At 44.1% G+C, this 18,261-nt stretch overlaps 1 protein-coding gene across 8 annotated transcripts in view; it reads right to left on the bottom strand.

Moving 5' to 3' along the window:
- LOC108626429 (uncharacterized) overlaps positions 1 to 18,261 on the bottom strand; it is a 238,215-nt gene that overhangs the window by 25,803 nt on the left and 194,151 nt on the right. For 7 of the 8 annotated variants that reach the window (XR_003389391.1, XM_026814823.1, XM_026814821.1 and 4 more), the window contains one exon: positions 2,191 to 2,324. Coding sequence is in view for 7 of the 8 variants with exons in the window: in XM_026814823.1 (XP_026670624.1) it covers positions 2,191 to 2,324 (134 nt within the window). In the remaining variant the exon portion in view is untranslated. Of the gene's footprint in view, positions 1 to 2,190; positions 2,325 to 8,795; positions 10,304 to 18,261 lie in introns of those variants that run through there. The other variant, XM_018027085.2, reaches the window with a different exon arrangement.

Consider the following 18,261-nt stretch of genomic DNA (forward strand, 5'->3'; position numbering starts at 1 on the left):
ATTCAATATCCCCTCTCCACGACGTTCGAGCGATACGATCGAACGGTGGAATTAAATTTCGGTCATTTACGAGGATCCGGTATACGCGGCGATGCGGAGCGACGCCGCCGCGCTTTAAACGTTTGTATTTTACACCGCACTTAATACCCCATTTAACACTTGCCTCTTGTAATTGGACATGACTAATGCAACGCGGATAATTAAGCAATTATACACAAACTCTTGGGTATTACCGCCGCGGTATTAATCGCTTGTGCGCAGTCGAATGTATTTAAGTAGTCTTCCTGTTTTTTATTTCTATGAATTTATGTACGTAGTTAACGGAGCAGCAAAAGCTACGAAATCGATTTCTCTAATCTTTTGTGGCGAGCACCGCCGCTGTACGACTATAAATTCCAGGACTGTTCGTTACATCGACCTTACGACCCTGCCAGGTGTGAAATAAAGAAACGATAAAATTTTTTAATGGCGTTCCAACCGGTATCTCGTCGAGGTAAAAACAAACTAAATTAAAAATGTTTGTGTCGTTAATTAAAGGTGAACATTCTTCCGAGAATTATATTTCTTTCTAAAAGCGACCTGTACATTTTAATCGTTGCAGTTTTTCAAATTAAATCCTGTTATTATTCTGTACAAAAACTAGGAGAAAGAAACGCCGAGATAAGGCGGTTGAAAATGATCAGTTCGTGAGATATTTTATCTGAAATTTAAAGTACAGGAGTTGGCTTTTAAGCCCGGCAAGTATCGGGCATGTGAGCTAGCGAATTATGTTTTTTTTGTTTTGTTTTACATATAATCGGCGACGTTTTCTTTCATTCGAATTTCCACCACGATTTCAGTTCTCGAACGCGATCCTTCGGCGAAACGAACAGCCTCTTATGATTTAATGTCACAGTTCTCCCCGCCCGATAACCGATGTAATATATCCGGTTAGATATCGTTTCCAACGACGAGATTTGTCACGTGAAGGGTTCAATATGAAAGTATTATCGGCGACCTTTCGCTTTCTGAACATTCGCCACGAACGACTTTCCGCACACGTTATTATTATACATATTTCCCATAGAAGGAACGTAAAGATTTTTCATATTACAGTGTTCAGGAATGATTAAAACATTTACCCACTCGCTATTTTGGCTTACCTCGTCTGCTAAATAAGGAACCTTATTTTAGCGGAGGAAGCTCGTATCTAATAAAGTAGAATCTCGTACTACTTGGAGAAAACACGTTGAACGTGAAAATCTGGAATTCGTAAAGGTACAACGTCTGGTGAATTTAATTTTCAAGCAACTGTGTAAATTGTGGCAGAAGGGAGAATCTCGATAGACCGTGCGATAACGTATCCGCGGTGGTAAGCCGGATGCGTTACTGGAGGAACGCCAATATCGATGATTTACCATGAAACACGCTGGTTATTGCGTGGGAAACGCGGTGTCATTATTTATACGTTGTATCGCGGCGATACTTTTCCGGTGCGCAGGAAATAAAGCGTTGTCTGCGGCTCGATGAAATAGCGATTTTCGCGAGACCATGGCGAGCACACGCGCGTGTGCACGCAGAAGGGTTCGAGAAGGAGAAATCGATGTTGGACAAGCGCTTCGAATTATTACCGGATGTTTGGCAACCGCATCGTTTTACCGACCCGGTTTCCCTTTTTCCTGTTTGTCAGTGAAAATCCGAGCTGTACGTGATACAACACGAAAAAGCCAACGTTCAGCTTATTGTTTTAAGTGGCGAACCAGAATAATTCAATTCTCGTTTATTACGAATTGCGAAAATCCAGGTCAATTTCAATTAAAATCGTTTCTTCATACGAATCGACAAATAATATGTATTCACTCTTAATACGAAACACTCCGAAGTTAATTTAGGATAATTGATTCGTTCGTAGAAGCTGATTAAAAACCGGTGGCGTCGCCCCATCGATCCCGTCTATTTCCAATTTATATTTTACATACACACGTACCTATTTTTCTGCGCAGCTCGAGCGTAACTATGGAAAATGCCGGCTTTTAATTAAATTGAAACCTGTTACACAATTCCCTACAGGAAAAAAAAAGCCGAAACGGTATTTGATGCAGCACTAACACACGGACATTCAGAAATCTTTGTTTTTCTCTGTGTTGCTTTTAAATTAAATCTATTCTGTATAGTTAATTGCATTGTAACGTTAGTATCGATTTTGCTTACCTAGCCAATTCTCTCTGAAGATGATGAACCCTGGAGCGTGCTCTTTCAGCCTCGGCCGTAGCCTCGCGTACACGAGCTTCCGCTTCCATTCGTTGTCGTCGTTCGCGTTCCACATCTCGTTGTGTAGCCTCTCTCTGTAACAAACAAATTTGTTGCATGCTTCGATCAAAACTCAACTTTCAATAAATAAATAATAAAAAATAAGATATTTCTCTGTATCAATAAATATTCATAAATATCGTCGTGTATTCAGCTTTTGGTAATACGATAAGAATTCATCATACATTAATCTTTATGATAGAAATTTAATGACAAGTAGAAATAAAAAAGGAAAGAGGGAATTATAATTAGAATCGAAAGAAGTAAATATTTTTCGAATATTTTTAAGCAGGATCATACAACGATGAAATTAATTCTCCCCTGCGAGTTCTATTGCCCTCGACGACCGAGCGGACTCCAACTATCTCGTCTTATTCATGTGTAAATTTATTTCGTTTCGACCATTGATCCTCCCCGCTGATGCAGTGAGACGCGCATACTTTTCTCTCTGCAGATGTTCATCGGGCGCGACTCGATCTCTCCCCCTCGTCGGTAATAATTTTCAATGCGCCCTCCACCCCTCGGATTCATCGAAAAGCGAATTCTATCCGGGGCACCGTCGACGACGACGACGGTTTTCGACTCGAACGAGCATAAGCGAACGGATTTATCGCCGGCTTCACAGTACGCGAAATGAATCGTAAAGAGAAAAAAGAGGCTTAACGAGCAAATAAAACATCGGCATCGGCGACAGTCTTTTCAGGCAAATACGTCCTATTTACGACCGCCTTACCGTTAGGATAACGTTGATCCACGACAAAGGGTTTCCTCCAGCTTCCGACGATGTATACCCTCTGCCCGGCCGCGCATCGTTCCGGGATTTGTGTCGTCGATATTCGCCGATCTCGTTCCCAACGATACGGAAAGTTTTCGTGCACTCGAACGGGAGAAACGACGGCAGCGGCGAATAATGTAAATCGTACGGGGAATTGTTTATGCGAACGCGCGATTTACGACCAGAAATCCGTTACACGAGTTTATATGGGAAGCAATTCCGACGATATCATACGGGAGGACGAAAATGAATCGGCCACTCGTAAATTGATAGAAGTTTCCACTTTTCGTTTTACTACGGTTTTCGTAATGTCAATTCGAGCATCGATGTTATTCACAAATCAATTTCACCGTTTCATGGAAAAGTAACAAATGGTTCATAAATAATTTACTTACTACTGTATCGTTTGCCAATTAATTAGTTACACAGTCAAAACAAACTTTCGTCTCGTTTGTTTCAATTTCGCTTCTCCCTATATTTGGTGTTTCTTTATTAGAGATCGGGATATAATTGCTGTGAATGGTCGTCAATATATTTTCGTATTTCGATCAGCTCACCGTCAAGATAAATTTTGCATAATGTTAAATATACAGCCGATCAGTTTGCAATCGCTCGATTTTGACAAATCGCCGAGGTATGACATTAATGACGGTCTATTGATCGTTGGGAGACAACGTTGTGTGCGATCGTATCCGGCTGTACAAACTTTAACCTTAGCTTTAATCCAGAATCGAGGAGAACGTATCGTGGACGACGGCCTATTTTCTTGATTAAACTAAGAGATGCAAGCTCGGCCCGATCGAGTAGAACGAGCCGACGCGACGGAACAGGACGAAGCCAAAAAGAAAAAAGGAGAAAAAAAATACGGAAGAGGATGGAAGGGAGCTCGTCGATCTTCGAACCGGGTGGGTGGAATTATTCATGAATTTAAATCGAAGCGTCGTACGGTACATTGATTGCACCCTTTCCATTCTGAGCGCACAGACTAGAGAGCCTCCACCTACGCTCTCTGTTCGCTGCCCTATCAATAATTGCGCTCGACCAATGTGCCGAAAGCGGTATTTCACGCGATTTAACTCGACTTGCTCGCCGCTGCGACTATCGACCTCGATAATAAATTACCGGCTCGTGGAACTTGGAAAACGCGCGACGACGATTGTTTCATATCGGTCCCACGTCGAACCGGATGCCGTGAACCGTCCTGGCCTTCTCAACGTCTCAATTTCATTGAATTCTACTTTTTTCCAAGCGACATATCACCGTTACATTCGACCAGTTCTGTGACGTCTATCCTTTTTTGTCTACCGTTGCGTGATCTGTAAATCCTTGTAATAAATTCTCGAATGCTTCTCGCTTCATCATCGAATTCACTTATTCTCGCGAAATAGAGCAAAGATCGCATAACGCGGTTCTTATCTCCCCCTTGTCTTTCGATTTCACTTTGATTCTGCCGCAAGATTCGATCTTTCTCAAGTACAGGCATAGAATTGGACTGAACGCGATTGAAGCGCGTAGCGATCCGGCGGTAGTCCATTAAACGGAGTCAAGGTGGAAGGCGTTTAGCCGACGGAGCGAAACGATAGATATCAAAGAATACAATCTGGTAAAAGCCGACTGACCATCGCGTACGGGGCTTAAGGGATGCTACCGGATTTATGGAGCCTTAAATCCCGATGAACGCTTCTCTCCCGCACCCCCTTCGTGCTGTTCTTCTTTTTTTTTTTCGGGGGTTAGGCGTCGGGGTGTAATGCGATCTTCTCTGTTCGTGAGCGAGTGCGCCTACTCGGTACCGTTGCGTGGCTACCGACGGATGCACGGGTCACTGTGGGATCGCTTTCGACTTTCCAACTGCCGTTTCTTTGGTCGAGGATAAGGATTTAAATGGACGTGGATATGGAAGCTCGAAAAGCGGCTTTTACGTCGTTTCCGCTGTCGAGATCTGTTGACGACGAGCGTCGTGGATTTTTATTTCCTTTCGAAGTTTTATTACGTTGCTCGGAAAGCGGATAGAGACCGTTTCACTTGAAAGATCAAACGATTATTCGAATTTAGTAGTTGTTCAAGTCGTTCATTTGCTGAGACGTAAAATGGGATACATAGATAAAGGTGGTAATACTATTATCTGAAGGAAGGAACTGTCGTTTCAAGGGATGTGAAGTAGAATTGTCTAATAAAATGAATTGATCAAATTGTTTGTCGTAAATGTTCGTACCATTCACTGTTGTAACAATTTATGTTCGTTCAAGAACAACGAAAGTTCAATAAAATCTCGTTGTTACAAAAATTGAAATAACCATTATTTGATCAAATGAAAAAGATCGAATCGCTCGAGGGTGGCGAGGATTCAATCGTTTGTCCGATTCGTTGTAAAGCTACGTTGATGTAAGAACATAAAAGCGGAGAACGAGAATAAAACAGTAGCCGTGTCTGCGGGGAGCTTAACATATTGTAAAAGGGAACGGCGTTGCCTACACAATGAGCGCGAAGGTAGGCACGTCGATCGATAGCTGCACGTGAGTTTCATTCGGGACACGTGCATCGCGTGAAAAATTTACGTTTCCCAGCCATGAACTATAACTATAAAGATGAATATAACATTCTTGCAATCAGCACTGAGTTTCTTCGATCTTACGACTGGCTAATACAATTTCTCAAGACCGTCGATCATTTATCACGAAGAACTCATTTATATCCCTGCTCTTTAAACGCGATCAGTGTATCATCAATCACAAAAGGGTTATCTCTTGTCTTCATCCCCTTTCCTTAATAGTCTTAGTGTGCATTATGTATCTACTAAACATCGCAATATTTAAACTTTATTTTACTTTGTAAATTTTTTTCATAAAATTTTTTTGGGAACTTGCAGAATGTATCTTGCATTCTTCAGGAAGGTTTCTATCTCTTTAATTTGATGAACGTGTTATTTAAAAAAAAAAAAAACTGATTTACAATGGTTTGGCTTTAATACTCCGTGACCGAAAACCGTAAACCTCTTCCCATTCACCTCGCCCTATTAGTATTCCTGATTTTTTTTCTCTCGACAACCGGTTCAAAGTCCCTGGTGACTCAGTGCGATGCGCGTGCACGCGTTCGTTTCATTCGCGGCACGTGCGAGTTTGCGAGGAAGCTGCGAGAGGAGCTCGACGTCCAATCGAACGGGATCCGAGGGGGAACACGCGGTCGCTCGTAGCCGAGGGCTCGCTGATCGAGCAACAAATTATTAATGAGCCTCGTCAATGATCACGCTCGTGCGGCCGAGCATCGCTCGGAGAAGAGGCGGCTCAATAATTCAGAAACCGAGCAAATTCGGCCACCGATTGGGTCTCTGGTTTCTTCGAGGTTACGAAGAGAGCGAAGGCAGTTTCCACGTCTTTTCGAGAGGGAAAGTAAAAGCTGGAAAGGCAGGTGAGCATTGCTGGTGCAGAGGGATTGATAGCTGGGTCACGTGCCACTCGTCCCTCGGAAAAGAATCGCGATAAATCTTGCAAGATCCTTCGCGCCTTTCGCCCGTGAAGCCCTGCTACGTGGGAAACCACAGCGTGTCAGTCGTCGCTTTATTACCAACCATGCCGGCAATTAGTCACCGTTTTAAGATTGTCCAGAGTACATTTAGCGATTACAAGCTTCTCCATGTAGTTTAAATTTTCCACGAAATGACCCGTTTAAGTGTCAATTCTATAGTTCTACAAAACTAGTTAAACTTACGACAAATATTATGAATTTCACGTGCCATTTCTATCGGAAAAATAGTGAAGTTCTTCCTCCCGAGTCGTAAGAGGCGGCATCAAGCATCGTGCGTGTAGAATCAAAGGTAGACGCAGTAAACAATCAAACCTGGCGTAGGCGCAATTGCGCGTACAAGATAATTAACACCTCTCGACCTCGACATTACCGGTGAAACGCATGAGTTTTGTGTACTTTTCCGCGGCACTGATGCATTTTGGTATCCCCGTTTGCCTTGTTGTTTGATCGATCCGATGAATTGTGTGCGTCCGCGCGAAAATTCGCGACGCACCGGCGATGATTAACGAGTTCTGTGATACCCAATAGTCAACCATGGAATCGCTTGATCGAATAATTCATGTATGATGTACAACGACGGTCAGGGTTCCGGTATTCGCTACGTCAAGTGTACAGACAATCGACACGATTTTAGAAAAGGATGCAGGTATTTCCTGCAAAACTAGTCGAAATATATGATTTCGAAAAATCGATTTCAATACGAAATTTATCGTCACGAAACTTGTATTCCTTCCTTAAAATGATATTTCGTTTCATAGTGTTTGATTCGTCTGGCCTTTTATTGCCTCAAGGATCAGAAATTCTGAGGCAGAGAAGAGTTGAATAGAAATTGGCGAAACTTATATGGGCACCGAATCGCGAGAGAGTCATGGGTAGCCACGATTCAGACGGGCAAAGTAAACTCTTACTCTTGCGAACGTACGAGGCGTATGAATGCTTCATTCATCGGCACGGAAAACGGCCGGTTGAATGGGTGTCTCTCATGGCCGCAGATATCTAGACGCGATACCTGCGGCAGAGTTTAAATGGCCCGTGAACTTCCTCGTTATCCCCTTTTTTCAAACCTTCTTCCCCGTCTCTTCTGTCTTGAATTTTTATCCTTGAGGCTACTGTGCCTTTCGATTCCGATGGGAAACTGAGAGATAACTGTTTTTCCATTGAGAATGTACAGCAAGAGCATAAGTGTAGAAATGCAACTATTCGAATTATTTTCTTACTCGTAAGTAGACATCGCAATATGCATTAATTTTTAATATAGTTTTTATTTATGCAGCATTTCTATTTTTTGCACATTGAATTTTTTTATAAATGCATAAAATCCGCGATCAACTCATAAAAAAGTTGAGAAGATAAACGGTTCCTTTTATCACTGAATTTTGACTTAAAGACTCTTTTACGAACACCGTCGGGAATTTCTATTTCCATCCGACAAATTTATCCTTAAACGGTCCGTCGACTTATTGTTAGTCGCCAGAGGCGAAGAAGAATCGTGGCTCGATTATATTGCGCAACTTCCTCTGCAATCGTGAGAATTCCACTCGACAGACTCGCGGGGCGGGCTTTAAAGTTCAGGAAGTAAAAAAAGGAAAGTTGCGGAACTGGCTAGAACGATTTTGCAACGGTTATGTCTTCATTCCGTGCGACTCGGCCCAAGAACTTTCCTCTCGATTATCGTTTATGGCGCGAGACGAATATCAACAAACAAGTCGAACTTTTCCCAGCAGTCTGAGCAAACTGTCCGGTTAGTTTCGAGTAACGGAATGGAACGTTTCACCCTCGAGTTACTTCTAAAGAGACTCGCTTTTTGCTCGTGTCCCGGGCCGATCGCGAGAATCGTAGTTAGTCCGCACGATGAGAACTTTAAAAATAAGTTCTGAGAAATTACACATCCTTCCGAATTGAAGTAAAAGTCTCTCAACGTTAAATAAATGAGTGTTTAAATTTCTTCCTTGAAATTACATATAAATATTTTTCGTAATATTCCTCCACTTTCCACGCAATACGTGATAATACGACCTCGAATTCTCCCAAAACGGTGAACCACCCCTTTTCACTCCATTCCGATTTGAAACTTTGCAAATAAGTAGATACTTTCATTCGTTGTTTGAGCACAGAAAGAAGAGGGAAGTTCGGACGCGGCACGCGTGACGCTGATATAGCCAGTAAAGGAGAAGGAGCCCGCGCGGTGTCAGCCTCGTCAGGAACTCACCCTGCTCTGCTTAGTGAGGTTGGCGCCCATCAGCCGGCGATTCTTCGTGGCGTCGAGGATGTTCCGACGGGGGGTGCCCTCTCCGCCGGGACATTCCCGTCCTGAGGGTGCAGAGGGATTGACCCCTCCAGTCGTTCCCCAACGGTGCACTCGTGCGGCCACCCTGCCTATCGGGCCCTCGACCAGTCCCCTTAAAAGTCGTAACGTTCCACCCCTGCACGAGACTCCACCACCGTCGACACCACCACCAGCGGCACAGTTTCCAGTTTTCTTACTGCCGTCACTTTTCTTGCTGCTGTCGTCGTCGTCGTCGTTGTTGTTGTTGTTACCTTCGCAGTCGACGATAGTTTTATCACTGTCATCGATGACACCACTGCCACCGCCACTGTCGACACCACTGTCACCCTCCACCTCCTTCGTTTCCAGTCTCGTCGCCTCCTCTGTCGCCTCCACCCTCGAAATTCGACCGTCTCCTGTCACCTTCGCAAACGATCGTCGTTCTCGTAGTCTCGTGCCACCCTCCGCAGAATCGCGTCGCAGCTGTCTCGAAATCGTTGCAGCTGCAACGCAACCGTCCGACCGGAGACGACGTACGCGTGGTTCACTAGAACCCGTGGGACTTTTTCACTTCGAGTGCTGATCGCAAATATTTGGCTCTTTCCGCTTGAATTCCTTCCTGGACGTCGTAGTAACTTTTTTAAAAACTGTTCGGATATGATAGGTTTTGATTGACAAGCGAGCTTCGTCGATCGAGCGAACGATACTTCTGGAAGAACACGAGGATTGGCGAAACTTTTGGAAGACTCTTGTCGACGACGCTCCGCGTGCTCGCTAGTTCTTAGAAAATACATACAAAATATATATCAGGTTCTCGACGATACTCCACGCTTGACGAGAGATTATGTCCTACTGAGAATTAAGTAAGGCAACGATCTTCCCTCGGCTAGGATTTGAATAAATGTTCGGGTGGCACCATCAGCTGAACGTGACGCTCATCCCTACATAGGCACGCATCGCTCGAACCCACCGAGTGCTCGCCTGTCAACTTCTATTACACGTTCTGTCCACTGTCATGTCCTGTCGGACGCTGCTCGCTGCTCGTCATTCGAACTCGTGATCACTGGACATCGATACTCCCTCGTCGCCGCGACCGACAGCGAAACACCCTTTCCGCCGTTCAAAACTTCGATCGATCCGAGCTTTAATCGACTCTGCGCTGCCAGTTACACCCTCGTTCGTCCAAAATTTATCGTTCCAAACCGACTGCCGAACACCCGAGGAACTCAAAGAAGCTGGCTACCATCGAGGGTGATAACGAAGGCCTAACGAAGTCTCTGTCACTTCCTATTGGAGAATTACACGCACGGTATTCTGTAAAGATCAGGGAATGAACGCTGATCACGCGTGACGATGTTGACGAGGATCAGCGTGAAAACGGGACGAAAACGTGAGCGAACTTCACGTCCGTGTGGCGCGCTGGTTGCCGACCGACTGACTGCCTATCGCCGATTAACGGCCTCCCTTCGTCCGCGCGTTTCTGACTCACTCCAACCCTCGGGGAGGATTTCCGACGCTGCGCTTGCGTGGGTCGCCGTCTCGCGTGCAAACGCGAGCCACGGCCGCGCGTCAAACTCCGATCGCCTGCGTTTCTTCCTCGCGGGTATAAAAAGGACGGCGAAGCTGAATTCGCTTGGATGAAGCCAGGAAAACCGAGGCGAGATTTCTTTTACTCTCGTTTTCCTTTCTTGTCGCGTCTCTCTCGTACTTGCGTGCGCTCTCGTTAAAATTCTGGGGTAGGAGGGCGTGCATGGTTGAGCAGATGGTTGTTTTTATGGGTTTCTAGCGCATCGAAGTCCCTCGCGGTTTCCGTGGCTCAGAGAGTTACGAATTTCCAGTGATTATAAGAGTTGCGTGAAATATTTCTGTATTGTAATTTGTGTTCATTGAAAAGAAATAAAAATATTCCCCAAGTAATGATACAAAGTTTTATGTAATCAAAAGAAATGACTGAAGGGATGAACGTCGATCCGAACAGTAAATCCAAGGCATCCACTCGACTGCTAAGACACTGGCAATTACGCGAGCCAAGTACGAAGACGATCATACTCGGGCTGAATCGATTAAGGTAATCCCATTTCCTCACCAGTAATAAATTCATAACATCGATTGCCCCGCAATATCCTCCGCGCTTAATCCGCTTTATGGCGTTTTAAAACTGATTAGGGGTCGCATTAACCGGCGTCGTTTCGCTCTCTGCTCCCACAGCCTCCGCACAGTTTCGGAAATTCTACGGCCCGGCCGGCGTTAATTTCTGCCGGTTTCGCGCGGCCGATAGTCGACTTTTATGATTTATCACCGTCACCGTTTTTCCACGGTCAGAAATTTTTATTCCGACGCCGGATTATTCGACGCGGCGTGACTCGGTAGAATTCCCACGCGGAGGGTAAATCCGCGCTGGAATCACCGTCGCTCGCTTTTATATTTATAACTGGCATTTTTCGCTGTCCGACGCGTTTAATATAAGCCGACAGGGTCAGAGATATTGAGGTTCGACGACGTTTACAAATCGCTGACGGCGAACCGCCGCGGTTACCCGTCTCCGCTGTGGCAACGAATTATCCGTTTCGCCGTTGTTCTAACTTCAGGCGTCCAAACTGATGAAGTCGAAGTATTGTTTTTTTAATCGAGAACGTAAAAAGGAACTATTCTTGATCGACGTAAATTATTCGAACGTACATCGAAACGTCGCTTGTTTGATCAAAAGCGAAACTCGGACATTTTCATACTAAAAGCGTTCGCATGACTTGGTGTGTTATTGTTATATTATTTTTATTATTTGTACGTTTAAGAATATTCCCATTATTCACGTTGCATTTATACGTCTTTTAACGCCGAGACAGTTTCAGAAAGAGAACGGAAAAATCTTCATATCGGTCAACAGGATCGCGGCATGAATATGAAACGAGACCGTCATAAATATACACAGTGTTTCCCGTAGAAAGCGAAACGTCTCGACGGATCGATACGCTCTCCTTCGTCTCGCTATTCCGCAAAGTATATTAACAGGTTGCCAATATCGCGATGGCAAAGCCGTGGGAAGGAGAGGATCCGATGAAGGAGGGCGACATTGTGAGGCAAACAATTTAATATGCGCCGCCTCTCGACGAAACTCCCCGCTAAGGACCCTTCCACGGCATACCTTATCTGTCTTCTGGCAGTCACAAAACCGAGATCTCTACGTTTATTGGAAAGCTCTGCCGTCGCGCGATTCCCGGGCCAAGGATGAAAGGAGCTTCCTCCTTTCTCCTCTGTCCTCTCCTCGTCGACTCTCTCCTCTCGTCCGTCCGCGTATCATCGATACAGAGGAGCCAGAAGTTCTCTTTGGATACCTCATCTCTGTGACTGTTGAACGTTTACGGCACGCGGGCAGAACCCGGTGAAAGCGGAATTTGCCTGGCATTTCCCGTTTTAAGGAATCGCCCTTGACTCTACCCCGCCGAAACAATTAAACGAGACGAGAGACGTCGAGTCCTGCGGAGACTCACGTTCGGCCTTGACTCGGATCTGCCTGTGCGGCTAGTTTGAAACGAAGATTCGAGGATGAAAGAGCAAGATCCGCTGATCTCGTGTTACGTTCAAAATTCTTTCTCGTCTCGTAGGCGACGCGTCGTTGCACGAAGGTCACGAGAAAAAGGAAGAGGAACGCGAGGTGGCAACCGGTAACGCGTTAAGTCACATGCGGCTCGCTCTCATGCATGACAATGCACCGGTGAAAGCGGCGCGGCAGGAACAATGACGTATACACATCATAATGCGCCGCTGTGTACGTCTTCATGGCAATTAGCATGCATCCAGTGGAGCTTAGGCCGCGCCCGAGGGGGTGTCCGAATAATCCCGCGTGATCTACGCACGTTTCCGATACCCATATGCGCTGTGCTTATGCCAGTGCTTGCCACAAACCCCGCATGTACAAGTAGCCCCGTATTACGCGAGCAGGGAGCCACCAAAGAGGGCGGAGCCCTTTGAATAATTTCCCTTTTTACCACGAGGGAGTCCGCTCTCGCCGAGGCTTTATTTGTTTCCCGCTGAAAAATCGATCAACCATATTGCCGTAACCACCGTTTAATAACGACTCTACTTTAACCAGGCTAGAGGATTCATCCTGCCCGAAGAAATTGACAATGGGTGATCGAAACGCAGTTAATTTGTCTCTCGAGTTAAGCTTTGCATATAATGATAAGTCTAAATACAATCGTTCGAACATTTATCCTTCTTATAAATTTATTCTTCATAGTTTAAACGAAGTTGTATAAATATTTCAACTCTTACCCTTTAGAAAGAACGATTGAATGCTATGTGGTATTCTACTCACGGACTCGTCGGAAGCAATGAAGGGTTCAGAGGTTCATACCTGAAACAAAGAAAAATTATTCTTGTTAGTTATTACAGATGGACTGAAGAAGGGGTTAAATCTGGTCACGTACAGCAATCAATCAAACGTACGCACGGAATAAATTTGCGAATGCTTGTAGACAATTTAATCAGTAGTAAAAATCGCGCAGTGCATGTACAATTCGTATTTTTATTATACAGTGTAATAACTCTTGTTACTAGAACGTTTGATATGCACCGAGCTAATCTGTAAAGCTTGCATCTTACGAATATGAGTTTTTTTAACAGAAAGGATGAAGTACAAGGAGTAAAGGCGAGACCGCGAGATAGGGAGCGTAATTAAAGAACGTAAACGTCACGGAAGGCGGATCAAAGAACGCGGCTGTTTAGAGATTCTGAAAAGTAACTCTTAATACGGAAATTACATGAAAAGGGAACGTGACGCGGGGCTCACGGCGGAAACGAAATGTTAACAGAGACGTAGTGGAGAAAAAAAAAAACTGTTGATTTGATATTTCGGGAATGCTTTTACATGTCCAAGTGGAACACAGCCGCGTTTCTCGTTAGAGTACGAACGAGCGAACGCGGGCCACCGCGAGCAATGATAACGGTGAAAAGCTTTCCGGTGTACCGTATCCGTATTTACTGCTCGTGAAAAGTATGAAACGACTTTGGCGACTTGTAAGCGCGTCGAGGGAACGCCGATTAGCGGTACGCAATAAAATAACTTTTCGCGAGGACCGTTTCTCGTGACGGTCGCCTCGCATCGCTACGTTTACATTGTTACCGCGCGGACTGTTCGTGCGCTAGAGTTGCGAGTCGTCGGAGTTTCCAGTTTTGTCGTCGATGTAACAGATATGTTGTTGCGTCGCCGTATCGTTTTTGTTCTCGTCGCGACTGCGTCTGTTAGTTGCCAGTTCCCGCAGTTTAATAGCTGCACGGGTGATAGTGGATCATATGTACGAACAGACGTTCCCTACCGTTGTCTTCTTACGTTGCTATCATTATCAGATTCAACTCTGCCATCGTTGCACCGGTGCAATGCTCATTTCCAAAATTCTATTCATACATTTGTTGTGGATTATTATTTCAGACTGTAGTTTCATACTTTCTTGTACTTTTCAAATGAATCAGTGAAAAATGGTTATCTTTTCAGTCTCACAATTTTTAAATAATTGTCCAAAAGCTCTGGGCGTTAAATGTTTACTGCACATAAAATGTAATAAAAGACATTATGAAAACAGAAGAGTGTTTCGTGAAATTTACAAAGCTCTCATTGAAGAGGGTAATGTTTCTCGCAGCATCTCTCTGCAGTATTTTTACAAATGTCTGACCGAGACGAGAGCGTGTCACTCTGCGGCCACCTGCTACGAAAACATTTTCGGTGAACAGCCGTGTATTCCACAAACAGGGGCGTGTCATACGTCGGGTCAGCCACGTTGTCGCTTTCACTCTCTTTGTCCCGACCCTAAACAGGGGCTGGATGATGCCTCTCGTATAATTGGCAGGCCAGTAATGACAATCATTTAGGTTTTCTGCGTGGTTATTCGTTTCCGGCGATGCGTGTGACACAATTGCCTGCGGGGAATTACAAAGATCCATCCGGAAAAAGGTACCCCGCTACTTCTTCCACGCTTAATCCACGGTTACTTTTAACAAGCATGAAAAACAATATTCTCTTTTTCATTCGTGTCGTACATTGCCTTTCTTATACAACTTCAAAGCTTCGTTATTATTCTCTTGTGATTAAATCGTTTATAATATTTCATATCGTGTTCGCCAATTATTTTTAATTGGTATAAAATAAGCAAAAATCTACAAGCTCATTGTGAAACATACGTTATAATTTACATCTCATTTCTTTGATCGCTTTTAAGCAGTTTATAGAACATATAAAAACATTATATTACTTTTAATAAAAGATCCCAAGTGAATATCTCGTGACACGTCGGATGAAAATCCGCATCGAACAAGAGGAACTCTTTTTCCTCGCCTGATTCCGTTGCTGCCTGTCACGCAGGAAGTTTCCCAGAAATTCTGTCAAATTTTCGAACGAGGGCACGTCCCTCGGTGGGTCAGCATGACACCCCTTTCATCCTTCACGGCGTATCCCCGGGAACGGCTGATGTGCTTCTCCAAATAATTCTCCACGCGAGCCGCAGCCCCGTTTCCCTGGTGCGCGCGTGTGCGCCTCGCCATTAATTAAAGGGGCCCCGGAGTGCACCCTCCCCGATAAAAACCTCCGGGCGTGCGGGGGTGACTACGGTCGAGCCGCGAACGCGGGGATGCGGCCTGGAGATAGTCGGGAATAACGAGGGCTCGAACGATCTTCGGGTTTTAGTTTAAATTTCCACCCATAACCCGTATCATTAATGCCGATTTATCGAGCTATTAAGAATCGCGAATAGTATTGTCGATTCAGGATTGGCGATGCAAATACAAATCCATCTCTCACGTATTGATTGAGAACATTCTTGGCCCTGATAGGATCTTATTATACTTTATGATTTGATAATGCTATTTGAAGCATCATTGTTCTCATGATCAATATGAATACTATTACACTATAGGATAGAGTAGCGGGTTTGTTTTATGTGAATGAGAGCGCGAGGTACGAGCGGAATGGGGGATACACAATTTATCGTGAAGTTTTTTCGATTTGATCACAGATTTTCGTATCGGCATGTCGGGCGAACAATTTACGTACGTTGTCTGGCCGGCAGCAACGATTTATCGTCGTCTAGCTTGTTTTCCATCGCGTCGTGTGTCGAAGAGTATCGGCGCGAATTGAAACGCTAGAAAACACTTCGGTCAGGATTTTTCTCCCTAGTCACCAGAACGGAGAGGGATTTTTTTTTTTATATCGCTGAATGCTTCCATTTCGACTTTCATCCCCTGACCCATAAAAAAAGAAGAACGGCGACGTGTGTAAAAGGGTGATACGCGTTATCGTCATCGATAGTCACTTCGACGTTGCCATAGTTTATTGACCGTCGCCTCGCTTCTCCGTTCATAAATAACTATACCGGCATTTCCATATTGTTGTCCGCGATGCTATATCAATATATTGATAAAGCGTTCCGCTGCGTCCAGCCTTTAAAAAATTGAATGCACGGCAACGGCTAGTTTGTCAAGTTTGAGAAGATTGAATCGTAAAGTAAAAATTTTCGAATCTAAACCAGCATTTGAAAATGGAAGCACGTTACTTGTTAACATTCAGTATTTATCTGCAAATTAAAGATTAATGGAATTTAACTTATTTGTTGTCTCTTTTTCTAAATTATTTAGTAGTTCATTGAGGGAGCAACTAATTGCGTTGATAAGACGATATTTATAATGACAATCGTCACGTGACCATTGATAAGGAATTCTAACAGCTAATTATTGGGCAATGGTGCCCTTTAAATTATTTGCACAGTGGTGGAGATTGTTTGTGATACAAATAATCGAAGGACGCTGTGATATAGGTATCAAATGCATAATCAATAGTAATAGCCGATATCCGCGTTATCTGGTTAATTTAGAGTGGAAAAACAACGATAACGGCTGTAAAATGTTCGTATTAACTATGTAGATGGGACGATATTATTATTACCTGCGCCACTTAACTGCTTATACATTTGTAATTCTTAATGTACGAACGATATTAACAATTCTGGACGATAATCCGATAGAAATTCTATTTTAATTGCGGTGTAAATTTGTAACAATCTCGCGACGTAGAATTGTAACAAAAATGATTTGAAGATAAATTTAAATTTTATTAATGATAATTTTTATGTCATTCAACAGTTTTCAGCTGATTACCATAAGAGTACATACAAATTTTAAGTGACTATAATTTTTCAAAAAACCCATGAATTGATTTAAAATTTTGCAGGTAGCTTTTTAATAGTAATAGGAATCTATAATAACAAATTCAAGATGCTAGCATTGTTTAAGTATATAGCCTATACATCTTTGATATCGTTCAATTATTTTGAATTTATCTAAAGACACGCAAACGCGTTCGAGCATAAATCGCTGTTTAGTTGTACAACGGGTGCTCATTGTTCATTGTAGCGAGGAGCACACCGTTCTGGATTGCGATGCAACACGCGGAAACGACGACGGGTCAGAGTGCAAAGTTATGTACCGATCAGCTGCGCCCACCGTAAACCACAACGCGTACGGTTCCATCCCCCTAATGTAGCTCAGTCATTAGTCATTACTTAGCTCCGGCTGTTCAAGTGATTAGAATGGGTTACCGGGATGCGATTTACCGTCCCGCGGGAATTTTCGGCCTCTTATCCACGGTATCAGGGGTGGCAACGCGGTGTCTTTGAATGCGTCGGCTGTCGTGGAAAAATTGATATCGCTCATCAAGGGTGGAATTTGATGAGAGTAACTCTTCGAACTTTCTTTTATATTCAATTATTGCGATCGACGGAGTATACGTAAGAACGACGAAGCTGTGAAAGAAAACTGCTGATATAAAAGTTGACTCATCTATTCTAAATATCTAACAGCAATCTATAATTTCAATGGCAGTCGGATTTCCTGAAGAACAAACAGGTCAAAATTGCAGCCGGCGGCACCGGGCAGGTATAATCATGCCCTACTCCCACTCGTAAATCAGCGCGCAATATTCCCCTCAGAGGGATCGATCGAATTCCCAGTAATCCCCTTTGACCACCGAATTAATTGGTTTCTATGATTTACTGAATTTTCGCAGGGGGTTGATCGCGAATCATCGAAACGCGCAGACTCTAAACGCCACGGAACTCTCTCACCGGTCTTAAACTATTGCATCCACGCGGTCCTTTGATCAGCGGCCACTGATAACACGGTGGTCGATGATTATTCGTCCCGATCACGACTGCCACGGTACCATGTAATTGAGAAGTAATCGGGTATCCGGAGCGTAAGATTGCGCTGCAGAGTACGCGCATTAAGATTACGCCGAGCATTCAGGAACAGTAATAGACTAGTAAAATAATAGCACGCTAGGATTGTATAGTAACAGAATAATCAAGGTACGCGGTAGCGTCCCGAAGGCAAGCTTGTCGTCGGATACACTTATATGTATAATTAT

Source organism: Ceratina calcarata, unplaced genomic scaffold (assembly GCF_001652005.2).
Source record: "Ceratina calcarata isolate Rehan_Ccalc_2016 unplaced genomic scaffold, ASM165200v1 scaffold40.2, whole genome shotgun sequence".
Classification (NCBI taxonomy): domain Eukaryota; kingdom Metazoa; phylum Arthropoda; class Insecta; order Hymenoptera; family Apidae; genus Ceratina; species Ceratina calcarata.